Source organism: Salvelinus fontinalis, chromosome 3 (genome assembly GCF_029448725.1).
Source record: "Salvelinus fontinalis isolate EN_2023a chromosome 3, ASM2944872v1, whole genome shotgun sequence".
In the NCBI taxonomy this organism is placed as follows: domain Eukaryota; kingdom Metazoa; phylum Chordata; class Actinopteri; order Salmoniformes; family Salmonidae; genus Salvelinus; species Salvelinus fontinalis.
This window is the reverse complement of record NC_074667.1, coordinates 62,587,286-62,607,285: the sequence shown is the minus strand read 5'-3', so window position 1 is coordinate 62,607,285 and position 20,000 is coordinate 62,587,286. Positions and strand designations below refer to the sequence as shown.

Below are 20,000 nucleotides of genomic sequence, written 5' to 3'. Positions count from 1 at the left end.
TGTCCCTCTAACTACCATCAGGTCCTAACAGCCTGGTACTCAGGGCTCTGTTGTCCCTCTAACTAGCATCAGGTCCTAACAGCCTGGTACTCAGGGCTCTGTTGTCCCTCTAACTAGCATCAGGTCCTAACAGCCTGGTACTCAGGGCTCTGTTGTCCCTCTAACTAGCATCAGGTCCTAACAGCCTGGTACTCGGGGCTCTGTTGTCCCTCTAACTAGCATCAGGTCCTAACAGCCTGGTACTCAGGGCTCTGTTGTCCCTCTAACTACCATCAGGTCCTAACAGCCTGGTACTCAGGGCTCTGGTGCCCCTAACTACCATCAGGTCCTAACAGCCTGGTACTCGGGGCTCTGTTGTCCCTCTAACTACTCTGATGTCAATGCAAATACAATGGAAAATCACATCAAACACTCATCATTAAAGCAGTATTGTGTTTTTAAAAGTCCAAAAGCCTAAGATGTTGTTTCAAAGCCTAACACAATGAAATGGACAGCACTTTCTAAGGGGATGATTAGTACAAAACAACCATAAGCATATTAGAGCTTATGCATAATACACACAGGCCTATATATGAGTCCAAGTCTGAAAGAATAATACTGAATTAAAATAATGACTGTGCCGTTTTACAATACATAACCTACCGCATATTACGCATGGCAGACACACATAAGAAAACTGATTTCAGATGAATTTGGTGCATAATTGGTCTAGCCTGTACTCCAAAATAAAAATGTATTATTATGTAATATTATTATTATGGACTGTATTATTATGCATACTGGATAGACTGGTTACTTTATACTACACTGCAAACTGTCTATCCAAGAGTCTGGGAAATAATATATAGGCCTAGGCGATGCTGTTGGTTCATTGATTGTGCAGGTCGGATTACAGAGTTAGCCTACAATTATAGAGAATTTGTATTTGATTTTGAATAGCCTAGTAATAGGGCATTTTCCATCTCGTCCCCTTTCCTTCATTCCATTCTCGAGCGCGCAGTGAGAGAGGCTGTCAACAGTTTAATCAAATATGTTACTATCGATGATCCCGAACAGATTTCACTTGATAGCTGCAGGAGCTGGGTTGGAGAGCCCGTGGCATACAGAGCTGGGGTGGAATATCACCTGTCGCGCAGCGAGAGGCTGCATGTTCCTCAAACAGTGGTTGGTGTGTGGAGTGAAATAACAGGAGTAGCCGACCCAGCATGATTGGAAAAGGAACTGGTGGGAAAGCAGCCTCCATTCGCTGTTCCAGTACATACGGATGACATGTCTTATTCCCCCTGAACCTGTTCCAGTACATACGGATGACATGTCTTATTCCCCCTGAACCTGTTCCAGTGCATACGGATGACATGTCTTATTCCCCCTGAACCTGTTCCAGTGCATACGGATGACATGTCTTATTCCCCCTGAACCTGTTCCTGCCCATTTGATAATGGGCCATTCTAAATGTAAACTAATTTGACATAATATTAAAGATGAAATAGAGTATAGTCTGATGAGTGAGAATCTGATCAATTGATGAGAGAACAGCGTGTGCAGCCTGAGGCAAGGAACAGAGCACCAGTTTCTTTTGCAACTTTCTCAAATCATCAAATCAAATGACATTTTATTAGTCACACAGAATAAGAGATAAAAGTAACAAGTATTTAAAGAGGAGTAGTACAAATAACAATTCAGTTGAGTCGGAAGTTTACATACACCGTCGCCAAATACATTTAAACTCAGTTTTTCACCATTCCTGACATTTAATCCTAGTAAATATGCCCTGTCTTAGGTCAGTTAGGATCACCACTTTATTTTAAGAATGTGAAACGTCAGAATAATAGTAGAGAGAATGATTTATTTCAGCTTTAATTTTTTTCATCACATTCCCAGTGGGTCAGAAGTTTACATACTGTCACGTCCTGGCCATAGAGAGTCCTTATTTTATATGGTAGGAGTAGGTCAGGGCGTGACTGGGGGGTTAGTCTAGTTTATATTTTCTATGTGGGGTTCTAGTTTTGTTTTCTATGTTGGTGTTTGGTATGATTCCCAATTAGAGGCAGCTGGCTATCGTTGTCTCTAATTGGGGATCATATTTAAGTAGCATTTTCCACCTGTGTTTTGTGGGATATTGTTTATGTGTAGTTGCATGTTAGCACTCCATTGTCGTCACGTTTCGGTTAGTCTTTCTTGTTTTGTTGTGTGGTTCACTTATTTCTAATAAAAGATGTGGTAACGCTGCCGTTGGTCCGAGTACGCTTCCAGTTTGTATGGCGAGCGTGACACATACACTCAATTAGTATTTGGTAGCATTGCCTTTGAACTGTTTCAATTGGGTCAAACATTTTGGGTAGCCTTCCACAAGCTTCCCACAATAAGTTGGGTGAATTTTGGCCCATTCCTTCTGACAGAGCTAGTGTAACTGAGTCAGGTTTGTAGGCCTCCATGCTCACCCACGCTTTTTCAGTTCTGCCCACAAAGTTTCTATGGGATTGAGGTCAGGGCTTTGTGATGGCCACTCCAATACCTTGACTTTGTTATCCTTAAGCCATTTTGCCACAACTTTGGAAGTATGCTTGGGGTCATTGTCCATTTGGAAGACCCATTTGCGACCAAGCTTTAACTTCCTGACTGATGTCTTGAGATCTTTCTTCAATATATCTACAGTGGGGCAAAAAAGTATTTAGTCAGCCACCAATTGTGCAAGTTCTCCCACTTAAAAAGATGAGAGAAGCCTGTAATTTCCATCATAGGTACACTTCAACTATGACAGACAAAATTAGAAAAAAAAATCCAGAAAATCACATTGTAGGATTTTTTATGAATTTATTTGCAAAATATGGTGGAAAATAAGTATTTGGTCAATAACAAAAGTTTATCTCAATACTTTGTTATATACCTTTTGTTGGCATTGACAGAGGTCAAACGTTTTCTGTAAGTCTTCACAATGTTTTCACACACTGTTGCTGGTATTTTGGCCCATTCCTCCATGCAGATCTCCTCTAGAGCAGTGATGTTTTGGGGCTGTTGCTGGGCAACACAAAACTTTCAACTCCCTCCAAAGATTTTCTATGGGGTTGAGATCTGGAGACTGGCTAGGCCACTCCAGGACCTTGAAATGCTTCTTACGAAGCCACTCCTTCGTTGCCCGGGCGGTGTGTTTGGGATCATTGTCATGCTGAAAGACCCAGCCACGTTTCATCTTCAATGCCCTTGCTGATGTAAGGAGGTTTTCACTCAAAATCTCACAATACATGGCCCCATTCATTCTTTCCTTTACACGGATCAGTCGTCCTGGTCCCTTTGCAGAAAAACAGCCCCAAAGCATGATGTTTCCACCCCATGCTTCACAGTAGGTATGGTGTTCTTTGGATGCAACTCAGCATTCTTTGTCCTCCAAACACGACGAGTTGAGTTTTTACCAAAAAGTTATATTTTGGTTTCATCTGACCATATGACATTCTCCCAATCTTCTTCTGGATCATCCAAATGCTCTCTAGCAAACTTCAGATGGGCCTGGACATGTACTGGCTTAAGCAGGGGGACACGTCTGGCACTGCAGGATTTGAGTCCCTGGCGGCGTAGTGTGTTACTGATGGTAGGCTTTGTTACTTTGGTCCCAGCTCTCTGCAGGTCATTCACTAGGTGTGGTTCTGGGATTTTTGCTCACCGTTCTTGTGATCATTTTTTTGCCCCACGGGGTGAGATCTTGCGTGGAGCCCCAGATCGAGGGAGATTATCAGTGGTCTTGTATGTCTTCCATTTCCTAATAATTGCTCCCACAGTTGATTTCTTCAAACCAAGCTGCTTACCTATTGCAGATTCAGTCTTCCCAGCCTGGTGCAGGTCTACAATTTTGTTTCTGGTGTCCTTTGACAGCTCTTTGGTCTTGGCCATAGTGGAGTTTGGAGTGTGACTGTTTGAGGTTGTGGACAGGTGTCTTTTATACTGATAACAAGTTCAAACAGGTGCCATTAATACAGGTAACGAGTGGAGGACATAGGAGCCTCTTAAAGAAGAAGTTACATGTCTGTGAGAGCCAGAAATCTTGCTTGTTTGTAGGTGACCAAATACTTATTTTCCACCATAATTTGCAAATAAATTCATAAAAAATCCTACAATGTGATTTTCTGGATTTTTTTTTCTAATTTTGTCTGTCATAGTTGAAGTGTACCTATGATGGAAATTACAGGCTTCTCTCATCTTTTTAAGTGGGAGAACTTGCACAATTGGTGGCTGACTAAATACTTTTTTGCCCCACTGTACATAATTTTCCTACCTCATGATGCCATCTATTTTGTGAAGTGCACCAGTCCCTCCTGCACCAAAGCACCCCCACAACATGATGCTGCACCCCCGTGCTTCACGGTTGGGATGGTATTCTTTGGCTTGCGAGCATCCCCCTTTTTCCTACAAACATAACGATGGTCATTATGGGCAACAGTTCTATTTTTGTTTCATCAGACCAGAGGACATTTCTCAAAAAAGTATGATCTTTGTCCCCATGTGCAGTTGCAAACCGTAGTCTGGCTTTTTCATGGCAGTTTTGGAGCAGTGGCTTCTTCCTTGCTGAGCGGCCTTTCAGGTTATGTCGATATAGGACTAGTTCTACTGTGGATATTCTGGGATTGATTTGCACTTTTCGCCCCAAAGTACGTTCATCTCTAGGAGACAGAACGCGTCTCCTTCCTGAGCGGTATGACGGCTGCGTGGTCCCATGGTGTTTATACTTGCGTGCTATTGTTTATACAGATGAACGTGGTACCTTCAGGCGTTTGGAAATTGCTCCCAAGGATGAACCGGACTTGTGGAGGGCTACAATTTTTTTTGTTCTTGGCTGATTTTGATTTTCCCATGATGTCAAGCAAAGAGGCGCTGAGTTTGAAGGTAGGCCTTGAAATACATCCATAGGTTCACCTCCAATTGACTCAAATTATGTCAATTCGCCTATCAGAAGCTTCTAAAGCCATGACATAATTTTCTGGAAATTTCCAAGCTGTTTAAAGGCACAGTCAATTTAGTGAATGTAAACTCCTGACCCACTGGAATTGTGATACAGTGAAACAATCTGTCTGTAAACAATTGTTGGAAAAATGACATGCACAAAGTAGATGTCCTAAACGACTTGACAAAACTATAGTTTGTTAACAAGAAATGTGTGAAGTGGTTGAAAAACAAGTTTTAATGACTCCAACCAAAGTGTATGTAAACTTCTGACTTCAACTGTATTTACAGGGGGGTGCCGGTACAGAGTCAATGTGCGGGGGCACCGGTTAGTTGAGGTAGTATGTACATGTAGGTAGAGTTAACTAACCTATAGTTGCATCATGCAGCCTACATATGTTTTTGGATTCCTAAGACATTCTAAGGTTTGTATCATTCACAACTAAAGGTGCCAAATAACTCTAAAAGTAGCATTTAGGACCTGTTTTGAATGATCACTTTTACGCTCAACATAGTCACTTTACTGTATATGCGCACTCGCACCAGAATGGGAAAAATCTCCTTTCTATTTATTCAGCTAAGTTCAATTATATTCTTCTTACTATAAAATCATTCAATATAAAATAATGGCATGGGACTTATAAGCATATCTTGTCGGCTAAATGAACAAGCCTACAGCCTATGTCATGGCACATAGCTTGATAATATCATGTTTCTTTAGACCTGCCTAAAATAAATCATGGATTTATTGTGATGGTGTATATTAAATAGATTTATTAGACTTTTTGTAAATGTAGATGTTCCAAAGGCATGTATCAGCGGTTTGTATATGTGGAGGCCTGGAGATGCTAAACATGTTTATGTTAATTAACGGTCAATTACCATGAGACCATCAGTCTTTTACATGACAATAACCGGCTGACAAAGTCATGACTGCCACAGCCCAGCAAGATTAAGGGAGGGAGAGAAAGTATGAGGGGGAGAGAAAGTATGAGGGGGAGAGAAAGTATGAGGGAGAGAGAAAGTATGAGGGGGAGAGAAAGTATGAGGGGGAGAGAAAGTATGAGGGAGAGAGAAAGTATGAGGGGAGAGAAAGTATGAAGGGGAGAGAAAGTATGAGGGAGAGAGAAAGTATGAGGGGAGAGAAAGATTGAAGGGGAGAGAAAGTATGAGGGAGAGAGAAAGTATGAGGGAGAGAGAAAGTATGAGGGAGAGAGAAAGTATGAGGGAGAGAGAAAGTATGAGGGGAGAGAAAGTATGAAGGGGAGAGAAAGTATGAGGGGGAGAGAAAGTATGAGGGAGAGAGAAAGTATGAGGGAGAGAGAAAGTATGCGGGAGAGAGAAAGTATGAGAAAGAGAGAGAAAGTATAAGGGGGAGAGAAAGTATGAGGGAGAGAGAAAGTATGCGGGAGAGAGAAAGTATGAGGGGGAGAGAAAGTATGAGGGAGAGAGAAATTATGCGGGAGAGAGAAAATATGAGGGGAGAGAAAGTATGAGGGGGAGAGAAAGTATGAGGGAGAGAGAAAGTATGAGGGGGAGAGAAAGTATGAGGGAGAGAGAAAGTATGAGGGGGAGAGAAAGTATGAGGGAGAGAGAAAGGACAAGAGAGAATACATGAGGGGAGAGAGAAAGTATGAGGGAGAGAGAAAGGACAAGAGAGAATACATGAGGGGAGAGAGAAATAAGTGGAGAGGTGGGTGAGGAGGGAGGAGGGAGGAAAGAGGGAGGAGATGCGGAATTCCGTCTGTGTTTGTTTTGGAAGTGAACACACAGACGCACGGCTCTGTGGAGGATAAAGGAAAGAGGGATGTTTTATTTTCTTTTTAGAAAAGAGAGGTGGAGAGTGGGATGTGTGGGTCGGGGGTCGGGGGTGGCCAGGGGCCATCATCGATGTATGGAGTCACACAGGTGGTGTTATCCATACTAGGGAAAACCGTGTGTGTGTGTGTCATGTGTGTCGTGTGTCATGTGTGTCATGTGTGTGTGTGTGTGTGTGTGTGTGTGTGTGTGTGTGTGTGTGTGTGTGTGTGTGTGTGTGTGTGTGTGTGTGTGTGTGTGTGTGTGTGTGTGTGTGTGTGTGTGTGTGTGTGTGTGTGTGTGCGTGTGTGTTTACCTGCGTGCATGTGTTTGTGCTTCAGCTGCTTCTGAGTATGCATGTGTTTGTTCGTTCATGCATGAGTGTTTGTTAATATGTGTGTCTTGAATCTATGCATACATATGTGTGTGTATACAGTATATCTGCAGTGTGTGTGTGTGAATACATTATATCTGCAGTATGTGTGTATACAGTATATCTGCAGTGGGTGTATGTGAATACAGTATATCTTTTTTTATTTTTTTATTTTACCGTTATTTTACCAGGTAAGTTGACTGAGAACACGTTCTCATTTGCAGCAACGACCTGGGGAATAGTTACAGGGGAGAGGAGGGGGATGAATGAGCCAATTGTAAACTGGGGATTATTAGGTGACCATGATGGTTTGAGGGCCAGATTGGGAATTTAGCCAGGACAACGGGGTTAACACCCCTACTCTTACGATAAGTGCCATGGGATCTTTAATGACCTCAGAGAGTCAGGACACCCGTTTAACGTCCCATCCGAAAGACGGCACCCTATACAGGACAGTGTCCCCAATCACTGCCCTGGGGCATTGGGATATTTTTTAGACCAGAGGAAAGAATGCCTCCTACTGGCCCTCCAACACCACTTCCAGCAGCATCTGGTCTCCCATCCAGGGACTGACCAGGACCAACCCTGCTTAGCTTCAGAAGCAAGCCAGCAGTGGTATGCAGGGTGTGTGTGTGTGAATACAGTATATCTGCAGTGTGTGTGTGTGTGTACACAGTATATCTGCAGTGTGTGTGCGTATACAGTATATCTGCAGTATGTGTGCGTATACAGTATATCTGCAGTATGTGTGCGTATATAGTATATCTGCAGTATGTGTGCGTATACAGTATATCTGCAGTATATCTGCGTATACAGGATATCTGCAGTATGTGTGCGTATATAGTATATCTGCAGTATATCTGCGTATACAGTATATCTGCATATACAGGATATCTGCAGTATGTGTGCGTATACAGTATATCTGCAGTATGTGTGCGTATACAGTATATCTGCAGTATGTGTGCATATACAGGATATCTGCAGTATGTGTGCGTATACAGTATATCTGCAGTATGTGTGCATATACAGGATATGTGCAGTATGTGTGTATACAGTATATATGCAGTATGTGTGTGTCTGCAAGAGAGAGAGAGAGAGAGAGAGAGAGAGAGAGAGAGAGAGAGAGAGAGAGAGAGAGAGAGAGAGAGAGAGAGAGAGAGAGAGAGAGAGAGAGAGAGAGAGAGAGAGAGCGAGAGGAGGTGAATAAGACATTCCTGGGGGGAGCAGAGAGAGGCAGTCGTTAGTGGTTAGAGTCTAACGGGAGAAAAATGCCTGGTCTGAGCCCAGCCAGACTAGAGCCCGAGTACACACACACAGCCAGACTAGAGCCAGAGTACACACACACAGCCAGACTAGAGCCAGAGTACGCACACACAGCCAGACTAGAGCCAGAGTACGCACACACAGCCAGACTAGAGCCAGAGTACACACACACAGCCAGACTAGAGCCAGAGTACGCACACACAGCCAGACTAGAGCCAGAGTACACACACACAGCCAGACTAGAGCCAGAGTACGCACACACAGCCAGACTAGAGCCAGAGTACACACACACAGCCAGGCTAGAGCCAGAGTACACACACACACAGCCAGACTAGAGCCAGAGTACACACACACAGCCAGACTAGAGCCAGAGTACGCACACACAGCCAGACTAGAGCCAGAGTACACACACACAGCCAGGCTAGAGCCAGAGTACGCACACACAGCCAGACTAGAGCCAGAGTACACACACACAGCCAGACTAGAGCCAGAGTACACACACACAGCCAGACTAGAGCCAGAGTACACACACACAGCCAGACTAGAGCTAGAGTACACACACACAGCCAGACTAGAGCTAGAGTTAGAGGGAGGCCAGCTTTCCCCACTCTAACTGTGTGTGTGTGTGTGTGTGTGTGTGTGTGTGTGTGTGTGTGTGTGTGTGTGTGTGTGTGTGTGTGTGTGTGTGTGTGTGTGTGTGTGTGTGTGTGTGTGTGTGTGTGTGTGTGTGTGTGTGTGTGTGTGTGTGTAGTGGGGAAGGTTTTCATAACTAGCTAGAATTAAACCCATTGAACTCTCATGTACAAACAGGGGCAGTCAAAGATAACACAGGACTTACCCAGCACGGCACGGCTCCAAGGGGTCCTTTTTCTATATCACACAGACGGTTCCCCCCGGGACTTTGCTATATCACACACACACGGTCCCCCCCCCCCCCCAGGACTTTACTATATCACACAGACGGTTCCCCCCGGGACTTTGCTATATCACACACACACGGTCCCCCCCCCCCCCAGGACTTTACTATATCACACAGACGGTTCCCCCCAGGACTTTGCTATATCACACAGACGGTCCCCCCCCAGGACTTTGCTATATCACACACACGGTTCCCCCCCAGGACTTTGCTATATCACACCCACGGTTCCCCCCAGGACTTTACTATATCACACACACGGTTCCCCCAGGACTTTGCTATATTACACACACAGTTCCCTCAGGACTTTGCTATATCACACAGACGGTTCCCCCAGGACTTTGCTATATCACACACACGGTTCCCCCCCAGGACTTTGCTATATCACACCCACGGTTCCCCCCAGGACTTTACTATATCACACACACGGTTCCCCCAGGACTTTGCTATATTACACACACGGTTCCCTCAGGACTTTGCTATATCACACAGACGGTTCCCCCAGGACTTTGCTATATCACACAGACGCCCCCGCCCCCCCCAGGACTTTGCTATATTACACACACGGTTCCCCCCAGGACTTTGCTATAGCTTGTATAGGAGTATATAGAGTTGGTATTTTTACATATTTAATCCCGGGCCCCCTAAAAGTTTGGGGGTGCGTGCTATGCCACTGCTTACAAATATAAGTTACCTATCTAAGATGTGATAAATAGATGATATCCAGCTCAGGCTCCAGCTATGCATTGGGTTTGCTAACTTGCTAGCTATGTGTCTAGCTTGCAAGACCAAGCATCTTGGTTACAGCAAAGACAACTAATCCCCTCCTGGATCAATATTATTTGTATTTTTTTATGTTTGGAAAGAAACAACGCCTTTTGTGTGCACTGCCGGTAATACCTTATACCACGGTATGGTACAGGAACAGTATGAAGATAGGAACATCTGTATACCGCCTGAACCTACTAAGCACATTCATGAGTATACTCATGGGCCTTTCACACTTCACACCCACACATACTCATGGGCCTTTCACATTTCACACTTCACACACACACACACACACACACACACACACACACACACACACACACACACACACACACACACACACACACACACAAACACACAAACACACAAACACACAAACACAAAGTCTTCCTTTCTCCTATATGTTCTCTTCTTGGCTGTCCTGTCCTCTCATCGCACAGTTAGTCAGTCTGGTGAGGTCCAGTTAGTCAGTCTGGTGAGGTCCAGTTAGTCAGTCTAGTGAGGTCCAGTTAGTCAGTCTGGTGAGGTCCAGTTAGTCAGTCTGGTGAGGTCCAGTTAGTCAGTCTAGTGAGGTCCAGTTAGTCAGTCTGGTGAGGTCCAGTAGAGTCAGTCTAGTGAGGTCCAGTTAGTCAGTCTGGTGAGGCCCAGTAGAGTCAGTCTGGTGAGGCCCAGTAGAGTCAGTCTAGTGAGGTACAGTAGTCAGCCTGGTGAGGTCCAGTTAGTCAGTCTGGTGAGGTCCAGTTAGTCAGTCTGGTGAAGTCCAGTAGTCAGTCTGGTGAGGTCCAGTTAGTCAGTCTGGTGAGATCCAGTTAGTCAGTCTGGTGAGGTCCAGTAGAGTCAGTCTAGTGAGGTCCAGTAGAGTCAGTCTGGTGAGGTCCAGTAGAGTCAGTCTAGTGAGGTCCAGTAGAGTCAGTCTAGTGAGGTCCAGTAGAGTCAGTCTGGTGAGGCCCAGTAGAGTCAGTCTAGTGAGGTACAGTAGTCAGCCTGGTGAGGTCCAGTTAGTCAGTCTGGTGAGGTCCAGTTAGTCAGTCTGGTGAAGTCCAGTAGTCAGTCTGGTGAGGTCCAGTTAGTCAGTCTGGTGAGGTCCAGTTAGACAGTCTGGTGAGGTCCAATTAGTCAGTCTGGTGAGGTCCAATTAGTCAGTCTGGTGAGGTCCAGTAGAGTCAGTCTGGTGAGGTCCAGTTAGTCAGTCTGGTGAGGTCCAGTTAGTCAGTCTGGTGAGGTCCAGTTAGTCAGTCTAGTGAGGTTCTGTAGAGTCAGTCTGGTGAGGTCAGGTTAGTCAGTCTGGTGAGGTCCAGTTAGTCAGTCTGGTGAGGTCCAGTTAGTCAGTCTAGTGAGGTCCAGTAGAGTCAGTCTGGTGAGGTCCAATTAGTCAGTCTGGTGAGGTCCAGTTAGTCAGTCTGGTGAGGTCCAGTAGAGTCAGTCTGGTGAGGTCCAGTAGTCAGTCTGGTGAGGTCCTGTAGTCAGTCTGGTGAGGTCCAGTTTGTCAGTCTGGTGAGGTCCAGTAGTCCGTCTGGTGAGGTCCAGTTAGTCAGTCTGGTGAGGTCCAGTAGTCAGTCTGGTGAGGTCCAGTTTGTCAGTCTGGTGAGGTCCAGTAGTCAGTCTGGTGAGGTCCAGTTTGTCAGTCTGGTGAGGTCCAGTAGTCAGTCTGGTGAGGTCCAGTTAGTCAGTCTGGTGAGGTCCAGTAGTCAGTCTGGTGAGGTCCAGTTTGTCAGTCTGGTGAGGTCCAGTAGTCAGTCTGGTGAGGTCCTGTAGTCAGTCTGGTGAGGTCCAGTTTGTCAGTCTGGTGAGGTCCTGTAGTCAGTCTGGTGAGGTACAGTCCAGAGAGCTTTCTCCTTTCTGTGAACGCTGCTGGATTGTATTATGATATTATTTTCCCACTGTCTCTTTCTCTGTGTGTGTGCGGTGGTGGTGGTGGTGGTGGTGGTGGGTCTGTTACAGTCCCGTTGCATCATAGCTTCTTAAGGGCCGCTTTGTCTCCGAGAGGCCTGGAACTAGGCCCTCTCTTTTCCTGCTGTGGTGATGGTGGGTGTATCTGCGTATTGTATCTAGCTCCCCTCAGACTCATTTTGCACTGTGTGTGTGAGAGTGAGTGTGTGAGACTGTGTGTGTGAGAGTGAGTGTGTGGTCAAACTAAGGGCCAGTCATCTTTATTATTGGCCCACAATAGACAAGATGTAAGATTCCTGAAACTTCTTTATGGGCATAACACACACACTTATCAGTACGTTGACAAGGACTCCCACTGGACACAGACGTCAATTCAACGTCTATTCTAAAACGTAATTTCATTGAAATGACATGGAAACAACTTTGATTCAAGTAGTGGATACCCAGTGGGCTGGTTGTCCAACCAAACACGTTCCCAGTGTTTCACTGTGGGCTGGTTGTCCAACCAAACACGTTCCCAGTGTTTCACTGTGACCTTTAGGGCTAATCTCATTATCTCCTTCTGGTTAGTGTTAAAAAAGCCAACTCTCTGTACACTTTAACTACAAACTCTATCACTCCAAATGTCTCATATAAGCCTACCACTAAACTTACTGCAATTGAATCAAATGTTCTTGAACTAGGGCCTATACTATACTAGGCTTACTCAACATATTTCATTTGAGAGACATTTTGGAAAGGACATTGTTGAAAATAAATTGCACACCATGGCACATCATGAATATATTAATGTGATGTCACATAGGGTCACAGTCAGGGCAGGTTAGGTCGTGAACGGCCTATCACCTTTAACAGAACACTATTGCGCACTATTCGGGTTGGCTGGATATGATCTAGTCCGTGACAGACAGTTCAATCATGTCACACATATGTAGCCTACATGTCACTTTTCTCGATAAGGCAGCCTGTGGTGAGATGTTAAAGGAACGAATATGGGATGTTGGATACAATATCAAATGTGGCATTTAGGCTATACATGCAAAATAATATGGTGTCCAGACATGTCAGACGGACAACATAACGGACCGTGACATCCAGTCTAGACCGATAACCGGCCACGAGCATCATATGTCGGTGCCCTTTATCAGAGACAATTTCAACCAAATTTCCCACAGGAGCCGAATTGATCAAATCTACGTAGTCTATAAATATAGTAGTTTACATACATTACCACAACGAAATGACAGTAGCCTGGGAGGCTATAGGGGAATAAAGGACACATATGCAAAATACGAATCTGTCATGGACTCCCATGGGAGAACATGGATGTCTGACCGTCTGTGTGTGTTTACCTTTTATTAAAGCCTTGTCTCCACTGGACACGAACGTATAGTATCCTTTTCGGCTCTCCTCGTTGGATGTCTCTTCTACTGTCACTTCTCAGTATCTTATTGATGTGCACACAACCGTTTCAAACGGTTGATAGGCTACAGAAGGGTGTCTATTCAAGAGACAAGTTTAGTAGGCGCTTGTCGAACCTTTGTCGATAGAATATAATGTATCTATAACAGACTGAACGGAAAATACAGACATAAAACCCACCCCAAAGGAGTCCGTTCGTTCTACTGCTTTATTTCTTTACAAATAGGCCTAGCTTGTCGCAAAAATAATAATCTGTTTTTCTGCGAGTATGGAAATCCAACGACGCACTGAAAAAAAACAAGTCCAGCAGAAAAAAACTTTGCTTTACAGAGTCTCGAAAACAAACCGAGCCTCGTGTCAATAACCACAACACTGTTTTGAAATAATGTCAACAGTGACATTCGTCAAATAGCCTATGTTAGGATAAAAGATAGCTTCAAGCTTGCGCTCTTGGAAAAAGGTGCATCGCTTAGTTACGACGCTAGTCAACTGCCTTCTCCGTAGGCGGTCATCCCCCTAGTTGTCTTTTTAGAAGAGGGCGGGGGGTGTCATCGGTCTATGTGGGTGCGCAGCTAACCAGCGAGATGGAGAGAGGGAGAGGAGGTGGTGGTTGCTGGCAGATTTGGGTCCTGTCTGTTTTCTCTTTCCTTCCTCTCTTCCACTGTTCGCTTCCAGCGGTTGTCTCTCACGATTTCTACTCCAATCGTTTGATTGCCTCTGTTGAGCCGTGCGTGGCTCTATGTCTTTCTATTCTCTCTCTTTCTCTTTTTTCCGGCTACACCCCTCAGCAGGAGACGTGACTGTGTGGTTCCAGCCTCCCCGTAGTCGTCTGCTGTGTACGTAGACAGACCAAGACCCAGTCCAGCCCCTATTCCCCCACGCAGCCACCACCACTCCTCTGTTCCGTAACAGACCCTAGCAGCCCACCTCTTCCAGCTCAGCGCATGCCTCCCTTGCCTTCTCGGTCCCGCCTATGACTTCCGAACAAGAAGGTTGTCCTCGGCTCATTTCCAACCTTTCCTTCAAGTCTCTCTCTTTCTCATGTTTATCTCTCAATTCAATTCAAAGGTCTTTATTGACTTGGGAAACATATGTTTACATTGCCAATGCAAGTGGAATAGATAATAAACAAAAGTGAAATAAACTATCAGAAAACATTACACTCACAAAAGCCTCTCTCTGTCTGAAGAAAGAAAACAACACGCATCTCTCTCACAGATATTCTCTATTTCTCCTTTTCACAGCTGACTTGTCCCTTTCTTCACCTCTCTCTCGCACACACTTCTCCTGAAGAAGGCACAGTGATGCCGAAACGTTGGTGATTTACCCCATAAATTACTGCCAGTTTATATATAGTGTGCGACTCTCTTTATTTTTTTAGCTTATAGTTCATCCGCCGTTAGTCAGCACCGCTAGATAAAATAATTTTATATGTGTGTGTGTAATGAAACAGGCAGGGAGCAGGTCTCGAACCCTCGACCTCCTAGCCCGAGGTCCGGCGCGCTATCGACTGTGCCGCAAAAGCATGCTCAAGCGGCAGAGTCGATTTCCGCGCTTATAAACCCAGGGTCGTTACACTACTCCCTCCTTTCAAAGAGCGCGTCCTCGCGCTAGCTTGCGACTTTACGTCTTACAGGAACGCGCTCACCGGCCAAGCACACGCACTGTCGTGGATGCGAGGTCCGATCCCACTTCTGACACCAATGTAATGAAACAGGCAGGGAGCAGGTCTCGAACCCTCGACCTCCTAGCCCGAGGTCCGGCGCGCTATCGACTGTGCCGCAAAAGCATGCTCAAGCGGCAGAGTCGATTTCCGCGCTTATAAACCCAGGGTCGTTACATGTGCACCAGCTCATGTTTTGTATTCGACATAATAGGTTATTGAAATACCTGGATACTTATAACGTTTTTTATTTTTTTTTATTTGGGTGCACACTTTGGGTCGTCACTAGTCACCCTGCCTATTTCTTTAAACCTAACCCGAAACTTAACCTGTTACATAGGCTAGCCTTATGCCTAACCCTAACCTTAAATTAAGACCAAAAATAAAAAATGTGTTTTCCTGAATTTTTATGATACAGCCAACACGACAACCCATACCTTGGTTTGATGACCATAACTGCATGGGAAGGTTTAGTCTACCATCTGCTGGTCAAAGAGCGCATGGAAGAGCTACAGATTTGTTTCTTATAAAATGAAACATCTTAACAAAAATATAAATGTGAAAAGATTGTGGAGCATATTCCGTTGTCCTATATCGCATAGTTATAGTCTATACGCCTGTACTCACTTGTTTGATAAATGATGGATAGTCTGCCTACATGTAGGCATAGACTACTGCAACATTCCCAGATAGGCTATCACACAACGTGTTACGCCCCTAGTCTTGTGCCATACTAGACCAATAGCCTTCTTACTGTAAGCTTTTGGGCTATACTGGCTATATAGCTTTAACCTGGATAAGAATAGGGTGGCTGTTACATAGGCTACAATCCATTTCGATAATTTACCATGGCTATCATAATGCTACTTGTTAATAGGGTTTTTATTACAGTATAGGCGTAACATCAGGACTTTCAAATGTATTTGACCTGATAGGCACTGACATAACAACATGTAATCTATTTTTGTTTTTAAAGAATATAATACATTAGAATAGAATATATCGTTGTTTTATAGAATATAGGCAAATGGGTTGTTTGTTGTTATTGTACTTGACTTTGGTTTGTTGCCTTGGTCTGTCTGGCCTGCTGTTTTCATTTTCTCTTTAGTGTATTTTAAATGTCTTTATAAGCACCAGTTGGCCGTTCCTTGTTCAATAGGCCCTACTGCTTCTGTCTCAAAGTAGCTCTTTGTTTGTGCGTAGTCTGGTCTGCTATGCACAGAGAGAAAAAACTCTCGTGCTCTCCTTGATTCCGACCAGCTGTTTCCCGCCTCGAGACACAGTGATCAGCTGCAAACACACACGTAGTAGTAGGCGGAGGCGCCACACGCACGCAGGGAAATCCGCATCAGCTGGAGCCACACACAGTTAGCTTAGCTAGCCTTTTAGCTACAACCTCGAACGATCAATAATAAGACGCAATACTTAGCTATGTGCAATCGAACATAGTACAGGAGTGTTTTTTTTTTTTTTACGGCAAGGAAATTGGAAAAATAGCCTCCAAACACAGAACAGACTCTCGGGGTTACAGCTGAAGATATCTAACGTTAAGTAGCTAGGTAACTAAAGCATGGAATACTTCATGATGCCTACGGAGAAGGCTTTACAACAATTCAAGAAATCGGAGAAGGATGTTATTGGAGGGCTTTGTAGGTGTGTATTGTGTAATCACGCTTCCGATAAGATGTGTATTGTGTGCTTTGATTGCAACTGAGTTATCTGCTTACTAACTAGCTAGTAGCCTGCATGTAGTTAGCAATCTAGCTACAACAATATTGGCACAACATTGGTTGAAGGAAGCTATGATTTCTTGTTAGCTGTGCGCATATGAGCGCATACCCGAGGGCGGGACGAAAGCAATCATGAAATATTTGTCCCGAAGCATTGTAACGGCTAGTGGTATTAATAATAACCGTTGGTGGTTACAGTTGTAGCGAAACATGTAAATAAATACTTGAAATCGATACATTTTGTATCCAGCTAACACGAACCACGTGGTTACTAATCACACTGTCCGCTGCTGTGTAGCTAGCACACGCTAGCTTGCGTTCCAGATGTTATCTACGGTGTTCCTTCCCCAACAGGTCGATAAAAATAATGCAGTTATACTTTTGTGACACAACCTAACAGTATGTGTGTGTTTACGGGCTTTGGGTCACACATGTAGGGAACCTACGAGGTGTAGCGAGTAAATATGCCAGCTAGCTCGTGGGTAGCGCGGCCATGCTTATGTGTCGTGTACTGAAATTGGCTAAGCTCTCGAGCTTAGTAGCATGGCCGTGATGTGTGTTCAACATCCGCAACAACATTTAAATAATAAACATCACACTATTTCGTCCATACTAAGTTGTATTTAACTACTTGAATTTTATTTATTCATATTTTGTAGAAAGATCCCGTTTTTGTGAAGTCGACGGTGTAATAGTGTTTCAAATAGGTAGGCAAAAAAGCATTGTTCTCCATGTGAAGGGGGTGGTCTTGGTGTCACATTTCACCAGGCTACTAAGCTAGCTACTTATTTTGGCGAAGGATTTGCACATATTACTAGTTCGTTAGCTACAAAGTGTATATATTCTGTTTCGTTGGTGGGCCGACAACAGGCTTACAATATATACCGTAGTGCTAGCTACAATATTTCGTTGTAATAAGTCTGCGCACTCAACCAATGTATGTGAGAAGCGCTCGATCAACCAGGGGTTTGTAGCTAAACACGCTTCTAGAATCTTTTGGATCAGAAACAGAATTTATGAATGAAGGCAGCGTTCAAATCTAGGTTGCAGTAAACTACTCTGTATTAGTCTCTAGGCCCACATCGTCAATGGCTTGGATGCATTCCATCTCAAAACTATTCGATTTTTGGTTGTCCATTTCACATTTTATTATAATTGATTTAGGCATATCTAATTTGTTTTGCTTACTGCACTCTATTCACTCTACTCTACTTACAAATAGCTATTGTGAGTCTAAGCATTGTGTGCATAGATAATAGGTCTGCTAATAGGCCTATATTTCCCCCTCTTAAGATGTTGTGTGACAGTTAACTGTCTGTCGCGTTGTGAATGATTTTAAGCTTAGCTGTCAGACACGTTTCCCGAGATCTGGTTATTCTACTTCTTTGTGAACCTTGTAGAGCATGGTTTCCCAAACTCTGTCCTGGGCCCCGTTTTGGTTTTTACCCTAGCACTACACAGCTGATTCCAATAATCAAAGCCGAGGAGTTGGTTATTTGAGTCCGCTGTGTAGTGCTAGGGGGAAACCACAATGTGGGGGGGCAGGACCAAGTTTGGGGAAATCCTGTTTGTAGAGCGCTCACTGATGTACACTGATGTTCTCTCTGGAGGTTATATGGTTTACATATTACTCTGGCTGAGTAAACAGAACAGGGTAGGTTAGCAACCATTAAATGAGTTCAGGGAAACTCCAGGACCTGACCTTATAATAGCCCTAGTCACTAACCCAAGTGAAATGTAGGTGGGGAGTGGGAAGGAATAGCGCAGTACTACCTGCACATGCACTGTGTTTTCCACCAAGCTACATCGGCATGATAGGAATTTATAACCATGTCATTTCTAATTAGACACGTGGTGAAAAGCAGACTAAACTACAATAAACCTGAATACAATGTAACTTTTGTCTCCATTTCCCTCTGTCCTTCTCGCCATCTCTCCTTCTATCCCTTCATCTCTCCCTTCAGTCTGGCCAACATCCCGCTCAGCCCGGAGACTGCTCAGGACCAGGAGAGGCGTATCCGCCGGGAGATCGCAAATAGTAACGAGCGGCGTCGAATGCAGAGCATCAACGCAGGGTTCCAGTCGCTGAAAACACTCCTGCCACACACAGACGGCGAGAAACTCAGCAAGGTAGGAGAGCGGGACCATAATCTAACTAACTGTGTTTGTGTCCATACTAGAGGTTGACCGATTAATCGGAATGGCCGATTAATTAATTAGGGCCGATGACTAGTTTATCTAGCCTGTTCTGCGTTGCATATAATCGATGCGGTGCCTGTTAATTTATCATCGAATCACAGCCTACTTCGCCAAACGGGTGATTTAACAAGCGTGAAAAAAGCACTGCCGTTGCACCAATGTGTATCTAACCATAAACATCAATGCCTTTCTTTAAAATCAATACATAAGTATATATTTTTAAACCTGCATATTTAGGTAATATTGCCTGCTAACATGAATTTATTTTAACTAGGGAAATTGTGTCACTTCTCTTGCGTTCTATGCAAGCAGAGTCAGGGTATATGCAGCAGTTTGGGCCGCCTAGCTCGTTGCGAACTGTGTGAAGACCATTTCTTCCTAACAAAGACCGTAATTAATTAATTAATTTGCCAGAATTGTACATAATTATGACATAATATTGAAGGTTGTGCAATGTAACAGCAATATTTAGACTTAGGGTTGCCACACGTTAGATAAAATACAGAACGGTTCCATATTTCACTGAAAGGATAAACGTTTCATTTTCGAAATGATAGTTTCCAGATTGACCATATTATTGACCTAAGGCTCGTATTTCTTTGTGTTTATTATATTATAATTAAGTCTATGATTTGATATTTGATAGGGCAGTCTGACTGAGCGGTGGTAGGCAGCAGCAGGCTCGTAAGTATTCATTCAAAGAGCACTTTCCTGCATTTGCAACCAGCTCTTCGCTGTTCTTCAAGCATTGCGCTGTTTATGACTTCAAGCCTATCAACTCCTGAGATTAGGCTGGCAATACTATAGTGCCTATAAGAACATCCAATAGTCAAAGGTATATGATATACAAATGGTATAGAGAGAAATAGTCCTATAAATCCTATAATAACTACAACCTAAAACTTCTTACCTGGAAATATTGAAAACTCATGTTAAAAGGATCCACCAGCTTTCATATGTTCTCATGTTCTGAGCAAGGAACTTAAATGTTAGCTTTTTTACATGGCAAATATTGCACTTTTCATTTCTTCTGCAACACTTGGT

General features: G+C 44.1%; 2 protein-coding genes across 2 annotated transcripts in view; one reads left to right on the top strand and one right to left on the bottom strand.

The window, feature by feature from the left end:
• Nucleotides 1-14,272, bottom strand: part of LOC129851306 (zinc finger protein GLIS2-like) — a 41,717-nt gene extending 27,445 nt beyond the window's left edge. Inside the window, exon 1 of the mRNA XM_055917754.1 lies at nucleotides 13,295-14,272. The gene's annotated coding sequence lies outside the window, so the exon portion shown is untranslated. The remainder of the gene's footprint in view (nucleotides 1-13,294) is intronic.
• A 1,985-nt stretch (nucleotides 14,273-16,257) lies between these two features.
• The window catches only part of LOC129851305 (transcription factor AP-4-like), a 9,023-nt gene continuing 5,280 nt past the window's right edge, over nucleotides 16,258-20,000 (top strand). The window contains exons 1-2 of the mRNA XM_055917752.1: nucleotides 16,258-16,680; nucleotides 18,722-18,887. Of these exons, the coding sequence (XP_055773727.1) occupies nucleotides 16,598-16,680; nucleotides 18,722-18,887 (249 nt within the window). The 5' untranslated portion in view covers nucleotides 16,258-16,597. The remainder of the gene's footprint in view (nucleotides 16,681-18,721; nucleotides 18,888-20,000) is intronic.